This window comes from Cygnus atratus, chromosome 10, assembly GCF_013377495.2.
Source record: "Cygnus atratus isolate AKBS03 ecotype Queensland, Australia chromosome 10, CAtr_DNAZoo_HiC_assembly, whole genome shotgun sequence".
NCBI lineage: Eukaryota > Metazoa > Chordata > Aves > Anseriformes > Anatidae > Cygnus > Cygnus atratus.
Window position 1 is genome coordinate 14,233,022 of NC_066371.1, and position 22,877 is coordinate 14,255,898.

Here is a 22,877-nt window from a genome sequence, read left to right on the forward strand (position 1 = left end):
CCGTGCTGGGAGCAGTTCCCGAGGCGGGGGCTCCCAGCTCCTAAAAGGGAGCGAGACGGGGCTGAGCAGTGGGAACTGGGAGAAGCAGGTACGGGTGCTCGCTGGGTTCAGGCTGCTTTGGACTGAGGCTTTGGAAGGGTAGGAAGGGCAGGTGAAATCCTGGGCTATTGTAGAGTAGGGTGGGGGTCTTCAGTCCCATGGCAGTGCCCCTGCGGCTCCCTGGGGACCCCAGAGACCGTGCTGAGGTTGGCTGTCCAGCCCTGGAGCTGGGCAAGACGGGGGAGCGGTGTGCACCAGGGTGGCGGGGGGATGGATGGATGCACGGACAGACGGATGGATGGATGAGGGGGTTGTGCAGGATGACACGGACGTGCCACACCACCGTGTGGTCCTGGGCCAGGCTGGCGTGTCCCCACAGGGAGGTGACAGTCCCCGAGCTTCTGGAGCTGTCCCGCCTCTCCCTGCTGCGGTGGCACACGGTGACGGTCGGTCTGCATTTCCCTCTAGTGGCTGCTCTGCACAGAGCTGGGCACCGCTCCCGGCCGGACACCGGCCTCCCGCAGCCACTGGCCGCATCCTGCACCCAGGCACAGACCCTGCTGCCGGGGGCCCCCCCCTGTACCCCCACACATCCCCGCACCCCCTCACCTCTGCCCGGCCCCTCTCAGTGACACTTGGTGAGGTGACAGGGGCCGAGCTCGTGCTTCTGTCCTGCACGCTCAGAGCCGCGTCGGTGGAACGGTTTCACTGCGTCGGCATCACCGGATGAGAAATTGCAATTAGTTTTATTAGCTAGGCAGAACAGGCTGGGCAGCTAATGAAGCAAATCCTGAGAGCAGGGGGTGGCAGGGCTGGGGTGAAATAGCCATTACCCCGAGCCCCCCGCTCGCCAGCCGGTGCGGTGCTGATGCCCGGCCAGAGCCACGCCAACCCCCTGCCTGGCTGGGACACGACTCGGAGAGCAGCACAGGGCCACCGGTCTGCAGGGACAGCGGGTGGGCTGGGGACACCGGGGGCACGTCCCCGCGGGGCCCGCTGGAGAGGCACTATCGCTGCCTGGCACGCTGCTGAAAACCCTGCGGAGACGCCCTCCGCCGTCACCCCTGGCTACACACACAAATTACATCCTATATGTGTTTTATTTACTGTGCCACTTTTAATTAAAGCCGCAATCTCTCTCTGGCGGGGCGGGGCTGGGCTCACCCTGCTGGGGACAGGGACGAGGTGGGGACGGGGACAGGAGGGCGCAGAGCAGCCGCACCATGGAGCATCTCCAGCCACCCGAGCCCTGCGCTGCCCCAGGCTGGGGCCTGGGGACGTGTCACCTGGGGTGGCAGCTCTGGCCTTCACCCACAGGGACAGGAGGTGTCCCAGGCTCGTTGGTCCACACGCAGGGAGGGCTGCGTCTGTGTGTATGGGGGCTGCGTCCCTGCACAGGGAACGTATAGGGGCAGCGCTCGTGGACAGAGGTGTGGGGGCTGTGTGTGCACGGAGGGGTGTAGGGGCTGTGTGTGGGAGGCAGGACATAAAGGGGCTGTGGCCATGTCCCCGTGTAAAGACTGTGTGCGCACACAGATCCCACATAGGGGCTGTGTTTATGCACAGGGATGATAATAGGGGTTGTGTGTGCACAGGGAGGGTACATATATATATGCATATATTGGGAGGGTGTATATATCTCTATACATATATATAGGAATGCGTGAGCCTTGGTGGCTGCCCTCCTCCACAAAAGTCCCTGGGCTGCGGCCGTGTCCCAGCTGTGGTGGCTGTGGCCAGCCCCGTGCCGGGAGGACCCGGCAGCCTCCCGGTGGCACAAAGCACGTCCCGTGGCAGGGCCGGCCCTGAGCCACGGAGCGGCTCCAGGGAACCCAGCGCTGCGCGGCCCTGGGCTCAGAAATGGCTTGGGAGCTCGTGGCAGGAGGCACGTCTGGCTGGGGTGGTCAGCGGGATATGGGGACGCCGTGGGGCTCCCCAAGAGCTGGGGGTGCCAGGAGGGTCCCCGTGCCCACGGGGACGTCCTGCTGTCCCCACGTGCTGCCCGGCAGCCTCCCCGCGCTCCACCGGCCCCGTTTAATTAACCACGGGTGGAGGCTGCCGGCAGCTTATCTTCTGCTTTAATAGCTGAATAATTTAAAGCCTCTGTTTGCTGGCATCTTAATTGCTTTTGCGTCAGGTGCGGGGGCCAGCGGGAATGCAGAGCAGGGCCCGTCCGTGTCCCGCTGGTGGCTGTCCCTGGCACTGGGCTGGCACGGTCCCAGGAGGCATTTGCTGGAAGGAGGCTGAGGCCATGGCAGTGGCTGTCCCCTCCCGGAGCCGAGGGGGACAGCGGGCTGGTGCCACCGGTGCTGAGCCCCGCAGGGGGCAGGGGGGACGCGGTGACGGCTGCCAGGCCCCTCTGGGCTCCTCCTCGGGAAGGGGCAGAAGGGACACACCGCGGTCCCCGTCCCCCCAGCCGCCCGCTCTGTGCCTTGCAGCCACCGTCATCCTCAACGAGCTGAACTGGACGCAGGCGCTGGAGGACGTCTTCATCGAGAACCGCAAGGAGGACCCCTCCCTGCTCTGGCAGGTTTTCGGCAGCGCCACCGGCGTCACCCGCTACTACCCCGGTGCGTGGCGGGGGCGTCCCTCTGTCCCCAGGGTCCCCCCGCGCGGGGACGGCGTCCCTGGGGAGATGGCAGCGCCTCGCTCACCGCCCGCCTTTCGCCCGCAGCCACCCCGTGGAGAGCCCCCAACAAGATCGACCTCTACGACGTGCGCAGACGGCCCTGGTAAGGGGACAAGGGCTGGGGGGGTCAGGAAGGGCCCCCCGTCCCCCTTCCCTGCCACCCCCCGGCACGCCAGACTCCGGCTCCGGGAGCAGCCAGCTCTGTCCAATTTTCATTTCACACATCGTTGGCATTGGAAAATGGATACAATAACACAGGCAGGGGCATCCAAGCTGCAGCTTTCATCTCCCGCTCCCCTCCCCTCTTCCAGCGCCGGGAAGGCAGAGGGAGATGGAGAGATAAATCCTTAGATCCAGATGAAGCAGGTAGAGCTGCCCCCTGCCCTGCACCCCCGGGGCCCCCCGCCGCCACGGTGCGAGCGTTCCCGCAGCGACCCATTTAAAGGGGGACGCGAGCGGCTCGCGAAGAGCCGAGCCAGAAGGACGGCGCGATAAACGCAGAGACAGAGCCAGCCGGTGCTGAAGCGATAGCTGCGAGCTCCGATTCAGCTGCGCACCGAGCTGAGCGTGACGGAGCCACTCGCCGTTGGCCCAGGTGGACGTGCCCGCCTGGCAGCGCCAAGTACCACGGAATCGTAGAACAGCCGAGGCGAAGGGACCCACGGGGCCATCGAGTCCAACTCCTGGGCTCCCGAAGGGCCACCCAAAAAATTGTTGCTCTGCCCGCCTGCGGCTGGGGGCTCAGCGATGCCGGGGGTCCCCCTGCTCCCCAAAAAGCATCTGTCCCCCTCAATGCCCATCTGCACCCCGTTTCCACCATGTGTCCCCAGCAGCTCCTCGATGTGGGCAGAGCACGCAGCTGGCATGTCCCGGCCGGAGCATCCCACGGCCCCGTCGTGCCGAGCCCGGGTCGCTGCCCAGTGCTGGGCTTTGGGGACGGGGGGGTGCAGCCCTGGCACCCCGCTCCGCACAGGGTGCAGCCCCGGCCAGGCCCTCTCCTTGTCAGAAAATTAATGGTCCCATTATTCAGGTTAATTATCTGTGATTTCTCTGCATTAATATTAACTGCTCTCTGCTGTGGCAGCCGTGGGGGCTGTTAGAGGAGGGCTGGGTGTTCTGGGGGCTGCTGATGAGGGTGGGGACTAACGAGCTGCCCGGCTGGCGCCGTGCTCGCCCACCTGGCCGCAGAGCTGTGGCAGCACCCCTCGGGGTGGGGGCACCCCTTTGCTCCCCACCATTGCTCAGGGCTCTGGTGCACCACGCAGCCCACACCACGCCCGTGGGCATCCACCCTGAGAGCCCTCTGGGGGGCACAGCGGGTCCCCAGGTCTTGGTCCCCAGGTCCCCATGTCCCCAGTCCTGCCTCCAGCCCCTGTGGGGACAGGCAGAGCCGTCACATCGCCCAGGACCGCCAGCGCCACTCACTTTCCTTCCCCTCCCTTGATAAATGGCCCTATTAAATAAAGCCTTTTCCTGCGGAGCCCTGGGTATTAATCTGAGCGGGGCACCCGGAGATAAATGCGCTGCCACAACCCATTATGAGCAGCATCTTAGTTTGCGGGGAGCCCAGCGGGGGGAGCGGGCGGGCGCCAAGCCCCCAGCCCGGCTGCAGCCACCCAGCAGCGACCCCAGCGCCAGCGGGGAGGGCCTGGGGCTCGGGGGCAGCAGGAGCGGGGGCGAGCAGCAGAGCCCGTCCCCATCCCATGCTGGGTGGCACCGCCGGGCTGGGGGCAGCCCCAGGACCCCTCCACATGGCAGGGAGCCGCCCGGCCACCTTTGAGGGGCGAGGAAGGTTTCCCTCATTGTTTTCACAGGGGATGATTTACGTGTTATTATTATTTTTCCTCCTCGTAGCTAAAAATAACCTCATCAGCCTGGCCTTTGAAGCTACCGGGGGGGGGTAAATAGCATCTTAATATGGATGCGTGTGTCAGCATAATCAGCGTGCAGAAAAGGGCCCGCGATGATGGAGGAGTTTAGCATTTAGAGCTCGTTAGGCTGGCGCGGCAGCGAGCGGCGGGTTGGCCGCACCGCTCCACGTCCTCGCCCCGGCGGGGTCGCGGCACGGCTGCGCTCCGGGCTGCACGCAGTGGGGTCGGGACTCCCCCAGTACTGACCCCTCTGCGCCCCGCAGGTACATCCAAGGCGCCTCCTCCCCGAAGGACATGGTCATCATCGTGGACGTGTGAGTACGGCGGGCGGGCGGCGGGGCTGCAGGGACCCCCGTGTCCCCTCCGCCCCGCGCTGCCGAGCCCCCACCTCCCCTCTCTGCGGCCAGGAGCGGCAGCGTGAGCGGCCTCACCCTCAAGCTGATGAAGACCTCGGTGTACGAGATGCTGGACACCCTTTCGGACGACGACTACGTCAACGTGGCCTCGGTGAGCGCTGCGCCCCGCGGGGACCCCGTCAGCCCCGTGCCTGCAGCCCGGCGCCCGGCCAGAGGCTGGGCAGGGGAGCGCAATTCCTTCGCCACCACCCCCAGAGCCCGCTCGCCAGCTCAGGAGCGGCCGCGAGACGAACCCAGGGGTTCGTCCGTATGTGGCGGTGGGCAAAAACCACCGCGCTCGCAGGGCGCCTGGCGGAGGTGCCCCGGTGGTGTCGGGCGGCCGAGACGTGGCATCGGCTGCTCGCGGCTTCGGGAGGGCCGGGCCGGTGCTGCGCAGCAGATAAGACAATCAGAAAAGTCCTTTCTGGCCTCAAAATCCAGGCAGGATGAATTGCAGGGGCTTTTGATGGGCAAGGGGGAGAGGAGGGCTGCGCTGAGCAGTCCCTGCCGCAATTATCCCTCGAAGATCTGGCGAGTGCTGTTTCTTTTGATGCCTTTTACAAGAAATCCTCCAAAACCTGCTGCTGGACGCTTTTCAGCTCAAGGGCAGCTCAAGGAGAGCCACAGCCCAGCAGCAGCCGCAGCCCTGGCACGCTGGAGGTCGGATCCTGAACCCAGCCAGGGCAGCCCCAGGCTCCAGGGCTGGGGGAGACGTGCTGGGCTGACCCCTGCCCCTCACCCCACATGTCCCCGAGGGGTCTCAGGAGGTTTGGGGAGCGCTGGGCATGTGGTGGCCATCACCCCGGGGACACCGCACCCCTGGGTGCAGCCTGGCCACAAGCAAAGCCAGGAGGCACCATGGCATCGGTGGCCGATGGCTTTGGCTTCTGTGACTGCAGTGACTGCAGCAGGTTGAGGTCACCCCGGTGTCCCCACTCGTCCCACTGTCCCTGTGCCACCAGGACACTGCACGTGGGGTGCTCCAGCCCACGGGTGCTTTGTGCCCACCGGGGCTGCCTTTGGGTCCCCATCCCCGTTCCGAGACCCACCGCCCTCTCTTCTCCCTCCCAGTTCAACGAGAAGGCAAAGCCGGTGTCGTGCTTCAAGCACCTGGTGCAGGCCAACATCCGTAACAAGAAGGTCTTCAAGGAGGACGTGCAGGGGATGGTGGCCAAGGGCACGACCGACTACAAGGCCGGCTTCGAGTACGCCTTCGACCAGCTGCAGAACGTGAGCTGGGGCCCGGCGGGGAGGGCAGCGGGGCTGCGGGCTCGCAGGGGAGGGCAGGCTGCACCCATGGGTGCCGCTGCAGCCCCCAGCAGCCGGCTTCCCTCCTCCTCCCTGCCCACCCGGCCCAGCTTGCCTCACGCGCCATCCCTCTGCCTCGCAGTCCAACATCACGCGGGCCAACTGCAACAAGATGATCATGATGTTCACGGACGGCGGCGAGGACCGGGTGCAGGACGTCTTCGAGAAGTACAACTGGCCCAACAAAACGGTGAGCGCCCCCGGCTGCGCCCGGCCGCCACGCCTGTGTGCAGCACGCAGCCGGGCACACGCGTGTGCGCACCCGAGGAGACATCGGGGGGCTGCAGCAGGAGCTGGGGGTGCACCCAGGGGTACCTGGCACCGCTGAGCACGGAGCCTGGCTTGGCTCCAGCTGGGACGTGGCATCGTGCAGCAGGACCGGCTGGGATCGCTCACCGGCAGCCGGCTGCCTCCAGCTTTATTGCCGGCTTCCGCCTCATTTGCCAGGAGCTATTTCCCCAGCCTGCCCGCTCCTGCGCCGAGCCGCTGCCCCCGTAATGGGGCGGCTGCTGCACCGCTGCCAGCACCGACCTTGGTGTGCGGGGAGGGATGGGGCCTGCGGGCTCCCTGAGCGCCTGCCCCGGTGGGGGCGCACCCCGGGGTGCGGGGACGGGGCTGTGCGCTGCTGGATGAGCCCAGGGACCCCTGCAGGGTCCCCAGTGCTGCCCACGTGTACTCAGGAGAGCTCACGGCCGCGCTGTGCCGTAGGTGCGTGTCTTCACCTTCTCCGTCGGGCAGCACAACTACGACGTGACCCCGCTGCAGTGGATGGCGTGTGCCAACAAAGGTGAGCAGGGGGCTGGCGCCGGGCGGGCACGGGTGGCAGCGTCCCCAGGGCGTGCGGGGCCACCCAGCACGGTGCAGGCACCTTGCAGAGCAGGATGGACAGCAGGACAGATGGACTGCGGGATGGCGGGCTCCCTACCTGCATTTCTCTTTCTTTTCCAAGGTTACTATTTCGAAATCCCCTCCATCGGCGCCATCCGCATCAACACACAGGTGAGGCAGGGTGCCGGCATGTGGCAGCAGGCAGAGCCGCCCTCCCCAGGCACCCCAAAATGCTGGCGAAGAGCATGATGCCACTGGAATGTCATCCTCTGCAGCACCCCCTGCCCCTTTCCCTTAACAGGCGCCACTGCGTGGGGTTCCCAGCGGGGTCCCTATGCTCCCCTCGAGGACAGATGTGACCCCGGGGCCACTCAGGGTTGGAGGCCCCTTCCCTGCCCCTGCTGCTTTCCCAGCACAGAGCAGAGCGAGCAGCGCCTTGTTGGCACGTCAGCACCCCCACTTGGGGATTCCTGCTGCAGCAATTCCCCCCAGATATTGCCAGCAGCAGCCGCTGCTCCTGGGGCAGCTCGTGGTGGTAGCACCCATGGGTGGCGGGCACGGGGCACCCAGTGTTGAGCTGAGATTTGGGAGCGGGGCGTTACGGAGCACAGATGTCACCGCCGGGTGCGGGGCCCCCGTGTCACGCCGTCCCCTCTGTCCCCGCAGGAGTACCTGGACGTGCTGGGCAGACCCATGGTCCTGGCCGGGAACCGAGCCAAGCAGGTTCAGTGGACCAACGTCTACCAGGACGCCCTGGTGAGGACCCCGGCCCCACGCAGCCCCCGCAGGGGCACGACGCCCGGGTGCCACCGAGGGGCTGGGTGACACCCTTCTGTGCTCGCGCAGGGGCTGGGGCTGGTGGTGACGGGCACGCTGCCGGTGTTCAACCTGACGGAGGACAGCAGCGACAGGAAGGCAAGAGCCGCCCCGCGCCCTAGGGGGGGGCACTGGCACCCCTGGGTGCTGCCTGCCGGGTTCTGGGCAGAGCCCAAGCCCTGACGCTGCCGCCCTGCGCTTCCTTCCAGAACCAGCTCATCCTGGGCGTGATGGGGATCGACGTGGCGCTGAACGACATCAAGAAGCTGACGCCGCGTTACAACGTGCGTGGGGGGGTGTTCCCCATCCATCCCTGCCCCACGGCTCCCCAAGTGCCCCACGGCCCCGCTGCGGCGTGGGCACCTCCGGCAGAGCTGCAGCAGCAGTCCTTGCAGGCAGTGACCGTGGTGGCAGGCGGGTGGCAGCAGGGATCCGGCTGGGTGGCACTTGGGGACGCAGAGCAGAAACACTTGCAGAGTCAGTGGGAACTGGCCAGAGCCCCAGAGGACAAAATCCAGAGGCGGGGAGAGAGGAAAAAGCTCCGGGTGTCTTTGCCCCTGTGTTCCCATCACAGTGCTCTGCAAAAGGGGGTTTGGAGCTGAGTTTTGGAGGTTGGAGAGAGAAAAAAAAAAACGAGCCTGCAGAGCTGGTGGGTGGCGTGGGCTCGGCACGGCTCGGCACGGCTCGGCACGCCGCAGAGCTGCCTGGCTGCGCTCACCCCTCCTGTCCTCCCGCAGCTGGGGGCGAACGGCTACGTCTTCGCCATCGACCTGAACGGCTACGTGCTGCTGCACCCCAACCTGCAGCCCCAGGTGAGGAGGGGCGCGCTCCCCCCTGCTGGGTCCTCGCCTCTGCCCCCCGGGGGGAAACTGAGGCAGGGAGAAGCGGCGCGACGTGACAGATAATGCCCCGCTGCTGGCAGCACGCGGGAGTTACCGGGCCCCACGAGAAATGGGAGTTGCTGGGGATGTCAGGCGAACGGAGGAGGGCTTGTTTGTCTGGGGGAGCCGGCTCACGGAGCGGCTAATGGCGGGGACTCGTCACTGGGCAACGAGCGGGGAGCGAGGCAGCAGCAGCGACCAGGGTGGATCTGTCTCGCTGGCAGCAATGTCCTACTTAGCTCATCACCGGTGTTCATGGGCTGCCCGTCAGCGGGAACAGGGGAATTCCTGTCCCCATTCTGCATCAGGGGACACTGTGCCCCGGGGTCTCTCCCGCCCTGGGACAGGAAGGAGCGGAGCCGCCCCGAGCAGGCTGTGATGAGTTTGTCTGGGCTCAGCGGCGGCTGTGGGAGCCCTGAGTCCTTCCCGTCCCTCCCTCTCTGCCTGCAGATCATCAATTTCCGCGAGCCGGTGACGCTGGACTTCCTGGACGCCGAGCTGGAGGACGAGAACAAGGAGGAGGTGGGCAGAGGCTGGGGCAGGTGGCGGGGCACGGCTGGCACCCGCTGCTCCGGCACCGATCCCCGCCAGCCTCAGCTGGGTCACTGTCCCCTGGGTGATGCTGGGTGGCCCACGCGCCCCAGCCGGGCTGCCCTCAGTCACTTCCTCCGTGTCCCCCAGATCCGGAGAAGCATGATTGACGGAAACGACGGGCAGAGGTTCATCAAGACCCTGATCAAGTCCCTGGACGAGGTAATTAGCAGGGGAGGGGGTCACAGCCAGAGCCACCCCTGTGCAGAGTGGCACTGCCACCCCGCTGGCACGGAGCCGGGTCCCATGCCACCACCCCGGCACGGTCCCGGCACCGCAGAGCCCTGACTCGCTGCCTCTGGTCCGCAGCAATACATCGACGAGGTGTTCAGGACCTACACGTGGGCCCCCATCAAAAGCACCAACTACAGGTGAGCGCCTTCGGCAGGACCCGCGCTGGCAGGGGGACGTGGCCTCATGCCTGAAGCTCCGGAGGTCCCCCAGGCCACCACGAGCGTGTCCCACGGACTGGGGGCTTGCAGACACATGCTCCAGGTCATTGCGCAGGAGGTTGCTTTGGAGGTGGAGAGCAGAGCTCCCTCCACATTTACAGAACCCCAGAACCATCTGGGTTGGGAGACACCTTCAGGATCACCACGTCCAACCGCCGACCTGCCCTGCCAAGTCCCATCACCAAGCCACGTCCCTTAGTGCCACGTCCACACGGCTCAGATACCTCCAGGGATGGGGACTCCACCACTGGCCCGAGCTCAGCCAAGTTCGCACAAGTTTGGGCAGGCAGATGCGTGACCCCCCCGCCACCCTGTCTGTCCTCTCCTCCTCCTCCTCCTCCTCCTCCTCACCTCACTGGCGCACGCTGGAGCCCCCTCCCCAAGCTCGGGGCTCGTCCCATGGTGCCCCCACGGTGCCCTGCTCCTGCCCCACCACACCACGGAGGCGAGTGCACGCGTGATGTTTGATGAGGGTCAGACACGCAGTGCCTGGGGGCTCCCCGCAGGCGCAGGGTCCCCAGGAGCCGATGCTCACTTAGCTCGGCGCTGTCACCAAACGCTGCCACCAAAAGCCACCACGCCACAGCAGACAGCATCTGGCAGCCCGGCTCCCTCCGGCATCTCCCATGGATTTGGCAGTCCCAGGACCACCTCCCGGCTCCTCCTTTCCCACCCCAACCCCAGCATCTGATGCGCCAGACGCTCCCGGTGCACGAATTCACCTGGAGCTGGTGCCCATGTAACAGTTTTCTTCTTTCTCCCCAAACCGGGCAGCTTCTGACTCTTCCTTCGAGGGCTGCGGCTCCTCCTGGCTTCCTCCCTTTTGGGGACGGCTGGTCCCTCCTCCACGTGCATCTCCCTTGGTACCCGGCAGGCACTCGGTACCCTTGGTACCCATCTCAGCCTTGGCTGGGCAGGCTTGTCACCTCCCTGTGCTCAGGGGGTGGCCGTGGATGCCCCAGGACATCCTTGGGTGCTTCAGGATGGCGCTGGGAGCTCCAGGATGTCTGTGGGAGCTCCAGGAATGGTCCTGGGGGGGCTCCAGGTGCCCCATGGTGGTCCTGGGTGCTCCAGGATGTCCCTGGGTGCTCGAGGATGTCCCTAGGTGCTCTGGGATTTTCTTGGGTGCCCCATGGTGGTCCTGGGTGCTCCAGAACATCCCTGGGTGTTCCACGATGTCTGTGGGTGCCCCAGGATGTCCCTGAGTGCCCCAGGATAGCCCTGGGTGCCCCGGGATGTCCATGGACGGCCCAGGATGTCCTCGGGCACTCCAGGACACCCGTGGGTGCCGCAGGGATGTCCCTGGGTGCCGCGTGGCTTCGGTGGGCGCCCACGCGCGACGGCGCTGGGCGGGCGCAGAGCCTCACGCCGCCCGTCTGCTTTCCCCTCCGCAGCCTGGGGCTGGTCCTGCCGCCCTACAGCACCTACTACATCCAGGCCAACCTCAGCGACCAGATCCTGCAAGTGAAGTGTAAGTAGCCCCTGCCCTCCCCCTGCCCCCGCACACCCTCTGCCCCGGCCCCCCCAGAAACGGCTGTCGGGGGGGACAGAACGAAGCGAAGCCCGATGAGAAAAGGGATGAGAATAGCTGTGAGAGGAAAGCAAAATAAAAAATTAAAGAAGTTAAAAAAAAAAAAAAAAAAAGCAAAGGAAAAGAGGCGTGAGGAGGTGAGCGCACACACGCTGAGGCAGGGGCCAGCTGCGCCTGGGGGTGCCAGGGCTGCACCCCGGCACGATGCGCCCCCAGCACCTGAGGGGCAGGCGCCTGCTGGGGTCAGGGAGCGCTGCAGCAGCCAGAGAACTTGCAAGCCTGTGAAAGTCTGCATGGGTCTTCTTTTTTTATTTTTTTTTTATTTCCTTCGTTTTATTACGATTCTTCTTTGCTTTCGACCATTCTTATTGTTTCGATGAGTTCGGTTTCGGTTGGTTTCGAATTTTCCTTTCCTTTCGAATTAATCCGTGTACTTGTGTGTTAGCCTGGCCCCCCTCTCTCTCCCCCCCCACCCCACCCCGGACCCCGAACCCTCTCCCCACGTCGCGGGGCTGACGCGGAGCCCCCAGCGGCGCCCTCCGCCCCCGGCCCCTCCGGCCGCCGTGCGCCCCGCGGGGACCGGGCTGGGCCCGTCCCGGGAGGGGGGTCCCCACATCCCGCTCCCCCCCCGCCTCCCCCAGCCTCGACTTTCTGCATGACGCAGTGAGAGCATTGCTGTATCAAGACTGTTGCAAGTGTTTGCTACTGACTCTCATTTTCCTTTGGAGTACTGAATATATATATATATATTTCTCTAGTGATATCTTGGCATCTTTTATTATTTCACTGTGGCCTTTTTATTTCTTTACTGTTTTATTTTTTCTTTCCTTTTCTTTTTCATGTCGTTTTTTTGCAAGAGGTTTCCTTTTGGTATGATTATGATACACAATATTTTTATTCAAACGGCGATTGAATAAAATATTGTTTGTGCCCCCTTCCCCCTTTCCACCCAACCCCCTTTTTTTTTGTTTGTTGTTTTTTTGTTTGTTGTTTTTCTTGCTTTCTCTCTATGGTGGATTCACACAGTACCAAACATCAAAATGAAGGGCAAGTATTTTCAGTCTCAGACCACTCACCTTCACCACCCCGTCCCTGCCCCGTGTCCGGCCCCCCCCAGCCCTGCCTCCACGGCTCCCCCACCTCTCCCCCCCTGCTTGCCCATCTCCCTGCCCGTTTGCCGAACCTGCAAACCGCCACCGACCCCCTGCCTCCTCCTCCTCTTCCTCCTCCTCCTCCTCTTCCTCCACTCCTCCAGCCCCCCCCCTTTATTTGGAAGCAACATGTCTTGTTATGTTCATGAGAGCTTTCCCACGGTTACCCCCACTCCCTTCCCGTGCATCGCTCCGAAATCCGACCTGACACCGCTCAAGAGCCGGTCTCATCCGAAACCCTTTCTGATTGATGAGGTTTTTCGTAGCCAGCCCTGGATCCTGCTCTTCCTCCTCCGCCGATCCCTCTTCTTGCCGCCCTCTCCCTGCTCTCACCCCTCCAGCTCTCTTCTCCCCCCCGACCCCGGCTCCTCCGCTTCCCCCCCAAGACAACTCAACCTGAACGGGATAGGGCTGTGCAGAGCGGGGCTGGGGGTGCGGGGTGGGGGGACGGGGCCCAGGGACCCCGGCGGTGCCCTTGCCATCGCTCCCGCCACCACCTTCATCCTCTGGGACGGGCTTTTTGGGGCAGCCCCCCAGCGCGGGGCGATGCCACCCTGCCGCGTGGCTGGTGTCCCCGTGTCCCCTGCTCCACGGGGAGGGCATCGGCCCCGTCCTGGCACCAGCTCTCACCCCGGGACTTGGAGCCCCCCAGCGTGGGGGGGGCTCAGGGCGGTCACCCCGCAGTTGTCACCGATGCCACCCATGGCGGGACGTGGCCCGCGTCCCCGTGCCCGCAGCAGGGGAGTGCATCCCCTGGCCCGGGTCAGCCGGCGCGATGCCACCCACACGGCACCCGCGTGGCTCCAGGGGGAGGATGGGGAGGGGACCGCGGGGACAGGAGAGCGGGGGGCGGCAGCAGGCGGAGGCGCGAGCGTCCCCCTCAGCCCTGTCCCATCAGCCTTGAGTTGCCTCCTCCCGGCGCCCCTGCGATGGCGATGCGGATGGGCTCAGTACGAGTGTTTTGTACTCCTCTCCTCCTCCTCCTCTCATCGGCTTGTACCCAGCCCCTGCCTACAGCCCTCGGAGAGCAACAGTCCAACCTCCGGCTGTGCCGCCCCGCCGGGCCGCTCAATGCACTGGGGGGCGGCGGTGCCCGCCGGGGTGGGGGGCGACACCGTGGGGACCCCGGGATGTCCCGTAGCACGTCCCCACGCACAGCGCAGCCCCGAGCCCCGCTGGAGCTGAGCCCCAACGGGGACGGAGCGGGGTGGCCCAGGGCTGGAGGCTGCGTCCCCGCGGGGGTCCCGCCACCCCGGGGACGGGAGGGGGGGCCTGCAGCAGGACCCCGCGGTGCATTGCGCGTCCCCTCACCCCGGGACGAGCCGCTGGTTGGACTGTCCTCGTCAAGGTGCCCGGTTTGGCCATGCCGATGCCTGAAATCTCCTTTTCTCTCTGACGACCAAGTGTTTCGGTGGTTCTCCTGCGCCCACGAGCACAGCATGCGGTTCCCTCCCGTTGTCGATGACCCTAATAAGAGAGAGACGCCACCAACCACGCATATATATACATGTGAACGCGTGCATATATATGTGTGCGTGCGCGTGCACGCGTGTCCCAGCGTGCCGCCCAGCCGAGCCGAGCGCACTCGTGCCGCCAACCAGCCAATTCGATCCAAATCCTCCCAACGTGGGGGCGGCCGGCCGGCACGACGGCCTCTCCTTTCTCTCTTGTTACCGACGCAGCCAGTCTCTTTCCCTGCCCTCTCTCTCTGTCTGTCTCTCTCCCTCCTACGCCCCCCGGCACCCCCGTTTGCAGCCCCCGCCGGATAACGTTGCCTTTCTGTTGCAGATTTTGAATACCTGCTGCCAAACAGCTTTGAGTCGGAGGGACATGTGTTCATTGCTCCCAGGTAGCTCTGTGTGTGCGCTTGCCGAGGTGTGCATCCCCTCCCCGGCCCCGCTGCCCCCCTCGCCATGTCGTGCCTGTCTCCTGCTGCTGTCTGTGTCGTGTGCCCGCGTGCCGCGTGGTGACGGAGGCACCGGTCCCCCACGGTGGCGGCGGCGCTCGCCCGTGCCCACCCGGTCGCGCGCGGTGCGGTCTATATGGACGCGGTATATATGGACGCAGCGTAGCCCCGCCTATGCGCGTGCATATATAGGTATAGTTTCTGAAAATCCCAGACAGACAGACAGACAGACAGACGCGCCCCCCGCCTCACCACGCCACCCGTTCAGGAGAGGGATTGTCGCCCCAAGGGGATGAGTGCCCGTCCCCCCGCGGGGCGTACAGGCTCCCCGGCACCCCGTCCCTCACGCCACTGCAGGGAGATATGGTACAACTCGTGAGCAGCCCTAATTAATGCTGCCAGCTAATCACATGTGTGTTTATAGAATTATAGAATCACAGAACGGCTTGGGTTGGGAGGGAACCTCAAAGTTCACCCAGTTCCAACCCCCTGCTGTAGGCAGGGACGCCACCCACTAGATCAGGTTGATCAGGGTCTCATCCAACCTGGCCTTAAACACCTCCAGGGATGGGGCATCCACAGCTTCTCTGGGCAACCTGTGCCAGTGCCTCACCACCCTCTGAGTGAATAATTTCTTCCTAACATCCAATCTAAATCTCCCCTCCTTTAGTTTAAAACGATTCCCCCTTGTCCTGTCATTATCTGATTGAGCAAAGAGTTGCTCCCCATCTTCTTTTTCAGTCCCCTTCAAGTACTGAAAGGTTGCAGTGAGGTCACCCCGGAGCCTTCTCTTCTCCAGGCTGAACATCCCCAGCTCTCTCAGCCTTTCTTCATAGGAGAGGTGCTCCAGCCCTCTGAGCATCTTCGTGGCCCTCCTCTGGACCCCCTCTAACAGCCCCACATCCTTCTTGTGCTGGGGGCCCCAGACCTGGATGCAGCACTCCAGGTGGGGCCTCCCAAGGGCAGAGCAGAGGGGGACAATCACCTCCCTCCCCTGCTGGCCACTCCTTTTGACACAGCCCAGGACGCAGTTGCCCTTCTGGGCTGCAGGCGCGCACTGCTGGCTCATGTCGAGCTCATCCACCAGAACCCCAAGTCCTTCTCTGCAGGGCTGCTCTCAATGAGCTCTTCTCCCAGTCTGGCCTCCTGTCTGGGATTGCCCTGGCCCAGGTTCAGCACCTTACACTTGGACTTGTTGAACCTCATTAGGTTCACGCGGGCCCAATTCTCAAGCTTATCCCGGTCCCTTTGGATGTCATCCCTTCCTTCTGGTGTATCAACCACACCACTCAGCTTGGTGTCAGCTGCAAACATGTTGAGGGTGCACTCGATCCCGCTGTCCATGTCATTGATAAAGGTATTAAACAGTACCGGTCCCAGGACAGACCCCTGAGGGACACCACTCGTCACCGGCCTCCACCTGAAAACAGAGCCATTGACCACCACTCTCTGGGTGCCACCTTCAAGCCAACTCCTTATCCACTGAATGGTCCTGCCACCAAATCCATATCTCTCCAATTTGGAGGCCAGGATGTCATGTGGGACCATGCCGAAGGCCTTGCAGAAGTCCAGGCAGATGACATCATTTGGTCTTAGCTTGTCGACTGATGCACTCCATCACAGAAGGCCACCAGATTGGTCAGGCACGATTTGCCCTTGGAGAAGCCATGCTGGCTGTCTCATATCACCTCTTTGTCTTGCATGTGCCTCGACATAGTTTCCAGGAGGATCTGTTCCATGATCTTGCCAGGCACAGAGGTGAGGCTCACCGGTCTGTAGTTCTCTGGGTTTTCCTTTCTAGCCTTTTTAAAAATGGGAGTGATGTTTCCCCTTTTCCAGTCACCAGGGACTTCACCCGACTGCCAGGACGTTTCAAATATGATGGAGAGAGGCTTGGCAGCTACATCAGCCAGTTCCCTCAGGACGCTGGGAATGTTATCAGGCCCCATAGACTTGTACGTGTTTAGTTTCATCAGGTGGTCTCGAACCTGCTCTTCACTTAGAGCAGGTGGGACTTTGCTCCCCCAGCCTCCATCTACGGGTTCAGGTAAACAAAAGATTTGGGAAGCCTGACTGGCAGTGAAGACTGAGGCAAAGACGTTGTTGAGTCCCTCAGCCTTCTCCATGTCTGTCGTTACCAGTTCACCCTTCTCATCCAGTAGAGGGGGTTACACTCTCCCTGGCCTTTCTTTTCCGAGCAATGTGTCTGTAGAATCCCTTCCTGTTGTCCCTTGCCAAGCTCAGTTCCATCTGTGCCTTGGCTTTCCCGATCCCATCCCTGCACATCCGTACCACATCCCTGTACTCTTCCCAGGCCACATGTCCCTGCTTCCACTGCCTGTGCATTTCCTTCTTGTGCCTCAGTCTGACCAGCAGGTCCTTGCTCAGCCATCCCAGTTATCTGCCCTCCCTGCCTGCTTTTTTACACAGGAGGATGGAGAGTTCTTGTGCGCTAAGGAAAACATCCTTAAAGAGTCTCCAGCTCTGCTCAGCTCCTTTGTCCCTAAGGACAGTGTTCCAGGGGATCTCAGCTACTAGATCTTTAAATAGCTTGAAGTTTGCTCTCCGGAAGTTCAGGGCCCTGACTTTGCTCTTTGCCAGGCCTGTATTCCTCGAGATCACAAACTCAACCAGGGCATGGTCACTGCAGCCCAGACTGCCTCCAATCTCGACCCCTTTAGTGAGCTCTTCCACACTGGTGAGCACCAGGTCCGGTAATGCTTCTCCTCTGGGTGGTTTTTCTAGTACCTGGACCAGGCAGTTATCCTCGAATCTCCTGGGTTGCTCACAGCCTGCTGTGCAGCTTTCCCAGCAGACATCCAGGAGGTTGAAGTCCCCTGTCAGGATGAGGGCGTGCGAGCGCGACGCTTCTTGTAGTTGGAGCACGAAGGCCTCGTCCACAGGCTCCATGGATCAGGCGGCCTGGAGTAGGCCCCAACCACAAGCTGTCCTTTATTGGTGCGGCCCTTAACTCTCACCCACAAGCTCTCCACCTGCCTGTGGCTGTTTCTCAGAGGCATCTCTTCACAAACAATCCCTTCCCTAATGTAGAGGGCAACACCCCCTCCCTTCCCTGTCTATCCCTTCTGAAGAGTTTGCAGCCCTCTCTCCCAGTGTTCCAGTTACGTGATCCATCCCACCACATTTCCATGATAGCAATCAGGTCATATTTGTCTAATTGCACCATGGTTTGCCCTTCCTCTTCCTATTCGCATTGGGACGGGTCACAAGTATTTCCCAGCTGTTACTTAGAGTGATAGTGTTCTCAGGTATGCTTCCTTCACTCAGAGGTGCATCCCCTTCCCCACCACATCTAGTTTAAAGCCCTGCAGATAAGCCCAGCCAGCTTGCTGCCCAGAACACTCCTGCCCCACATGGACAGCTGTGCCCCATCCGGCACCGGCATGCCTGGTCCCTCAAAAGTGCGTCCAAAGTCACAGAACCCCAAACCTTGGGCACGGCACCAGCCTCACATTTATGCACCAGCACAGCAGCCGGGTGGCCTGGTGGGTACTTTATCACCGCAATTTGCGGGGACATCAGCGGGTCGATCCTACAGCGCACGGCTGCTTGCAGCACCCACAGGTGCCCCATACCCTCGGGGTCCACAGAGGTCATGGCTCAGTTTACTGATTCATTACAAAAATCACTCAAAATGTGCAGCTGAAGCGCAGCCCCAGTGTCAGAGGTGGCTTTGGGGTTGTCTCAGGTGCAACGCACCGGGGCAGTGAGGTCTGAGAAATGTGGGAGCCAAAGCAGAATCTTAACGAGAAACATAAAAATGCTATTTTTATGAAACCAGCCCATCGATGCAGTCAGGATGGTGCCAGAGGTGGGGCAGGAAGGAGTGTCTCTGCCCCACACTGCCCCCCGGGGCTGTTTAGTTAGGAAGGCATTGTGTCAGTGTGCAGCAGGGGCGGGCATGGCTTTCGCAGCTAGATCTGCAGAGCTTTGGGAGCAAAAAAAAAAGGGGTCTGGAACTCAGGGTGAGCGCTCCACATCCTGGGAGCAGCTCCATGAGCCCCCTCCCCGCCGGCACGGCCCGGTGGGTGCCCTACAACATGCCGCCGGCGCTGCCGTGGTCATTTTCAGAAACCGTATATCCCGTGTTCTCTCCGTGGGTGTGCAAGTCCCTGTATCCGTGCGCGTCCGCGTGGCCGTGCAGGTGGCTGCTCCCCCCCGAGCGGGGATGCGGCGACCCAGGGAGGGGGTCCCAAGGCAGGCCCCTCCCCAAAATTGCCCCGGACATGCCAGCAGCTGGCCCTGGGGAGCAAAGGGCCGGGTGGGCACGGTGTCGCTGCCCCCCGTCCCCAGGGTCCCCAGCGTGCGCCCAAGGTAAGTACTGCTGCCACTGGGTACAAGCGGGGATACGGGGTGCGGTGGCAGAAGTCGTGGCACTCTCCCAGTACGGGGAGACCGGGGCAGGGGTGCATCAGTTTGTACCAAACTGGGCAAACTGGGATGCCTTCAGACATCATCCAGCACCTGCGAGGGCAGCCCTGGGGCTCGCGCACCTCCAGGGAGGTGACAGCACTTTGGTGGCACCGCAGTGCCCACAGAGGTGACAGAGCCAGGGGCACCACGGGCGGCAGAGCTGCCCGCAGGCCGGCGTGGCTCTCCATGGGGCGAGGAGGTGACACGGGGCCTGTGGGCACCTGGCCGGAGCCCGGCAGGAGAGGGGACACGAGCACGACCAGCGTGGGGGGAAAACTGACCTTACCTTTTCCATCCTTGCGAACCACAAACGTTGTCACCCAAACCCCAGAGAGTATTGCAAAGACCTCGACTTGTCGGATAACAACACCGAGTTCCTGGAGAACTTTATTGCCCTCATGGAAAAGGTGACCCCAGACTCCAAGCAGTGTGAGTAGCCAGGGCCGGCTCGCAGGGGATCGCAGGGCGTGGGGTGGCAGCGCGGGGGCGTGGGTGGCCCTGCGGGCACCGGCCCTCACCTCCTGCTCCTCCTCTCCCAAGGTGACAATTTCCTCCTGCACAACCTGATCCTCGACACGGGCATCACGCAGCAGCTGGTGGAGCGCGTCTGGAAGGACCAGGACCTCAACACGTAGGCAGGGGCGAGGGGACCCTTCCCCGCAGCCGTCCCTGGGGACGCAAGGGCAGAGGGGCTCAGGGACATTGTGGGGTGGGACAGGGGACAGGGACAGAGCCAGGGGAGTGAGCAAAACGCTGCCAACGCCCGGCATCCCTGTACCCTCTCCCTGCAGGTACAGTCTCCTGGCTGTCTTCGCAGCCACTGATGGGGGCATCACCCGCGTCTTCCCAAACAAGTGAGTGTCCTGGTGGGGTCTGCGTGCCCGGCCCCTTGTGGTGACACATCTGATGGCAGAGCTGGGAACAAGTGACATCCACGACCGTGTCTGCTCCCTTCCAGGGCTGCGGATGACTGGGAGGAGGAACCGGAGCCCTTCAATGCCAGCTTCTACCGCAGGAGCCTGGATAACAAGGGCTACATCTTCAAACCGCCCTACCGGGACGGTGAGTGCCAGCGGGGTGCCGTGAGGTGGCCCAGGCTGGCCCTGCGTGTCCCCTCATGCCACCCCTGCTCTCTGCAGCCGGATACCGGGGGCTGGATCTGGAGAACAACACCATCGGGATCCTGGTTAGCACCGCCGTGGAGCTCAGCATCGGGGGCAAGACGCTGAAGCCAGCAGGTGAGCAGGGGCTGGGCTGGGGACATCCCTGTCCACCCCGAGCCGGGGCTGACCCCGTCCCCCCCCCGCTGCCTGCGGGTCCCCTTGCTCTTCCCCAGTGGTGGGGGTGAAGCTGGACCTGGAGGCCTGGGCGGAGAAGTTCAAGGTGCTGGCAAGCAACCGGACGGACCGCGACCAGCTGGGCGCCCGCCGGGTATGCTGGGGACAGGGACAGGGGCAGGGACAGGGACAGGGACAGGGACAGGGCTCTGCTTACCCGGGGGGTGGCTGGGGAGCACTCCCAGGCTGTGCTGCCCGTGTTCCCTCTGGCTCACGGCCCCAGACCCATCACCCTGCACGTGGCGCCGGTCCCCATCCCGCTGGGGACGGATGGCCCTGGCAGGGGAGGATGGTGTCCCTAACCCCTCCATGTGCGGCCATTTCGGTTGACAGTGTGACCCCTCGAGCAGCTGCGAGATGGACTGCGAGGCCAACAACAAGGTGGGTGGTGGGCAGGGCTAGGGGCACAGTGGGGGTCTGGGGGGGCCCTGCTGGCCCCTGTACCCCTTCTTCCCCCCAGGGGGGCCGTGGCGGGTAGGTGACGCTGTCCTCCTTCCCCAGGACCTCATCTGTGTCCTCATTGACGACGGAGGCTTTCTGGTGCTCTCCAACCAGGAGGATCACTGGTACCAGGTGAGCACTGCAGCCCCCAAAACGCTCCTCTCCTGGTGTGCATGATGCCGGCAGGGAGCTGAGGACTCTAACCTCGTGCCACATGTGACGTTACACACCTCCGCAAGTCCCTGCCGTGGGAGACCCAGAGGCACGGTCCCGCCGTCCCCGCTGGGTGCAGACTCGGTTTCGGTGTCCCCATCCAGGTGGGCAAGTTCTTCAGCGAGGTGGACGCCAACCTGATGTCCGCCCTCTACAACAACTCCTTCTACACCCGCAAGGAGTCCTACGACTTCCAGTCCGTCTGCGCCCCCGAGGCCCAGAGCAACACGGGCGCTGCGCCCCGCGGCGTCTTCGTGGTGAGTGCCCCCCAGGACCCGCAGGGTGCCCCGGCATCACGCGGGGACCCGCTGCCTCACTTTTGCCCCCTTCTTTGCTCGCAGCCCACCGTGGCCGACCTGCTGAACCTCGCCTGGTGGACCTCAGCCGCGGCCTGGTGAGTGCCATCCGTGCCGCGTCCCCTCCTCAGGACGCCGCCGGGGGACACCGGTGCGTCCCCAGGGCTGGCGCAGCTCACGCGGCCGCACGCTGCATCCCTAGGTCCCTCTTCCAGCAGTTCCTCTACGGCCTCACCTACAGCAGCTGGTTCCAGACGGGTGAGTGCAGGGACGGGCACGTGGGGGCGGGCGGGTGACATCCCCCTGGCTGGGGACACGCGGCCCCGGGGCCCGCGCCCCCATCCCACGGCACTGTGCGGGCGCAGAGGACGTGACGGCTGACAGCATGGAGGCCCGGGAGACGAGCTGCATCATGAAGCAGACGCAGTACTACTTCAGCACCGTCAACGCCACCTACAACGCCATCATCGACTGCGGGAACTGCTCCAGGTGGGTCTGTCCCCACGGGTGGGGCAGCTGCGTGACCCTGTGGGCTTGGTGGGGGGGGGGTGGGGACAGGACGGGATGGGAAGGTGACGGGATGGGACAGGACGGTGACCAACCTTGCGTCCCCCAGGCTCTTCCACGCGCAGAGGCTGGCCAACACCAACCTGCTCTTCGTGGTGGCCGACAAGCCCCTCTGCAGCCAGTGCGAGTCTGTCAAGCTGCTGCAGGCGGAGGTCAGGGGTATCCTTTGGTGGGCTGGGGGAGGGAGCGCAGGGGGCTGTGGGGTCGGGGGGGAGGGGGGGGGCTGCCCCATGGCTGTGGGGACCGTGGGGCACCCCATTGTCATCCCCGCCACCGCCACCCTGGTCCCCATCGTTTCCTTGACCTGCGAAGCTCCCCCGAGAGACCCGAACCAGTGCGAGCTGGTGGACAGGCCCCGCTACCGGAAAGGCCCCCACATCTGCTTCGACTACAATGCAACCGTACGTGGGGGAGGGCGGGGGGGCGCAGAGCCGTGGGGGGCCCCCGGGAAGGGATCAGAGCGGGGGGCTCCCCGTGGGGAGGGGAGCAGAGCTCTGGGGGATCCCCAGGGGGGCAGAGCCATGGGGGGGGGGGAATGGAGCTTTGGGGGAGCCCCCTGGGGGAGATCAGAGCCCTGGGGGGACCCTGGGGGAGCGGAGCCATGGGGGTCTTGGTGGGCAGCACCATGGGCGTCTGGGGGGTGCACCATGGGGGTCTGGGGGGGGGGGGCAGCGCCATGGGGGTCCCCAGGAACGAGGCACAGCGGGGTCACATCGGGTGCCCCTGGGGCTCGGCAGCAGCTCTGGGGGTGCCCCACGGACGCTCTCCCTTTGCCCCCCCAGGAAGATACCTCAGACTGCGGCCGAGGGGCTTCCTTCGCCCCCTCCCTCGGGGTCCTGCTCTCCCTGCAGCTGCTGCTCCTCTACTCCAGCGCCAGCCGGCACCCGCTGCCCCTGGCCGCCTGCCTTTAACCCACGCCTGCCGCCCTCCTGTTCTCTCAGCCTCCATCTCCATCCCCTCCCGAGGCCCAGCGGGACGGGAGCGACCCCCCTCGGGGACCCCCCCCAGCCCCGGGGCCGCCCCCCCCGCGCTCCCCACGGCCGCATCCAAAGAAGAGCCGGGGTGCGGGCAGGGGCCCCCCAAACCAGGACGGCGTCCAGCCGCTCTGGCCGCTCGGACTCCGAAAGCCCCTGCCGGCCGCCCCCCCGCCTTGTGCCCCCCACCGCAGCCCCCCCGTCCCTCGCCTATTTT

At 64.0% G+C, this 22,877-nt stretch overlaps 1 protein-coding gene across 1 annotated transcript in view; it reads left to right on the forward strand.

Moving 5' to 3' along the window:
- Window positions 1-22,597, forward strand: part of CACNA2D2 (calcium voltage-gated channel auxiliary subunit alpha2delta 2) — a 193,155-nt gene extending 170,558 nt beyond the window's left edge. Inside the window, exons 7-39 of the mRNA XM_035546621.2 lie at window positions 2,478-2,609; window positions 2,714-2,771; window positions 4,803-4,853; window positions 4,947-5,046; window positions 6,006-6,164; window positions 6,325-6,432; window positions 6,951-7,029; window positions 7,192-7,241; window positions 7,737-7,826; window positions 7,917-7,985; window positions 8,096-8,170; window positions 8,624-8,698; window positions 9,218-9,289; window positions 9,449-9,520; window positions 9,668-9,729; window positions 11,205-11,281; window positions 12,368-12,388; window positions 14,281-14,341; window positions 19,164-19,261; window positions 19,373-19,463; window positions 19,624-19,686; window positions 19,791-19,894; window positions 19,972-20,070; window positions 20,169-20,263; window positions 20,503-20,550; window positions 20,671-20,742; window positions 20,928-21,080; window positions 21,165-21,217; window positions 21,322-21,377; window positions 21,485-21,608; window positions 21,736-21,845; window positions 21,999-22,087; window positions 22,469-22,597. Coding sequence (XP_035402514.2) covers window positions 2,478-2,609; window positions 2,714-2,771; window positions 4,803-4,853; window positions 4,947-5,046; window positions 6,006-6,164; window positions 6,325-6,432; window positions 6,951-7,029; window positions 7,192-7,241; window positions 7,737-7,826; window positions 7,917-7,985; window positions 8,096-8,170; window positions 8,624-8,698; window positions 9,218-9,289; window positions 9,449-9,520; window positions 9,668-9,729; window positions 11,205-11,281; window positions 12,368-12,388; window positions 14,281-14,341; window positions 19,164-19,261; window positions 19,373-19,463; window positions 19,624-19,686; window positions 19,791-19,894; window positions 19,972-20,070; window positions 20,169-20,263; window positions 20,503-20,550; window positions 20,671-20,742; window positions 20,928-21,080; window positions 21,165-21,217; window positions 21,322-21,377; window positions 21,485-21,608; window positions 21,736-21,845; window positions 21,999-22,087; window positions 22,469-22,597 — 2,795 coding nt within the window. The remainder of the gene's footprint in view (window positions 1-2,477; window positions 2,610-2,713; window positions 2,772-4,802; window positions 4,854-4,946; window positions 5,047-6,005; window positions 6,165-6,324; window positions 6,433-6,950; window positions 7,030-7,191; window positions 7,242-7,736; window positions 7,827-7,916; window positions 7,986-8,095; window positions 8,171-8,623; window positions 8,699-9,217; window positions 9,290-9,448; window positions 9,521-9,667; window positions 9,730-11,204; window positions 11,282-12,367; window positions 12,389-14,280; window positions 14,342-19,163; window positions 19,262-19,372; window positions 19,464-19,623; window positions 19,687-19,790; window positions 19,895-19,971; window positions 20,071-20,168; window positions 20,264-20,502; window positions 20,551-20,670; window positions 20,743-20,927; window positions 21,081-21,164; window positions 21,218-21,321; window positions 21,378-21,484; window positions 21,609-21,735; window positions 21,846-21,998; window positions 22,088-22,468) is intronic.
- The last annotated feature ends 280 nt before the right edge of the window (window positions 22,598-22,877 follow it).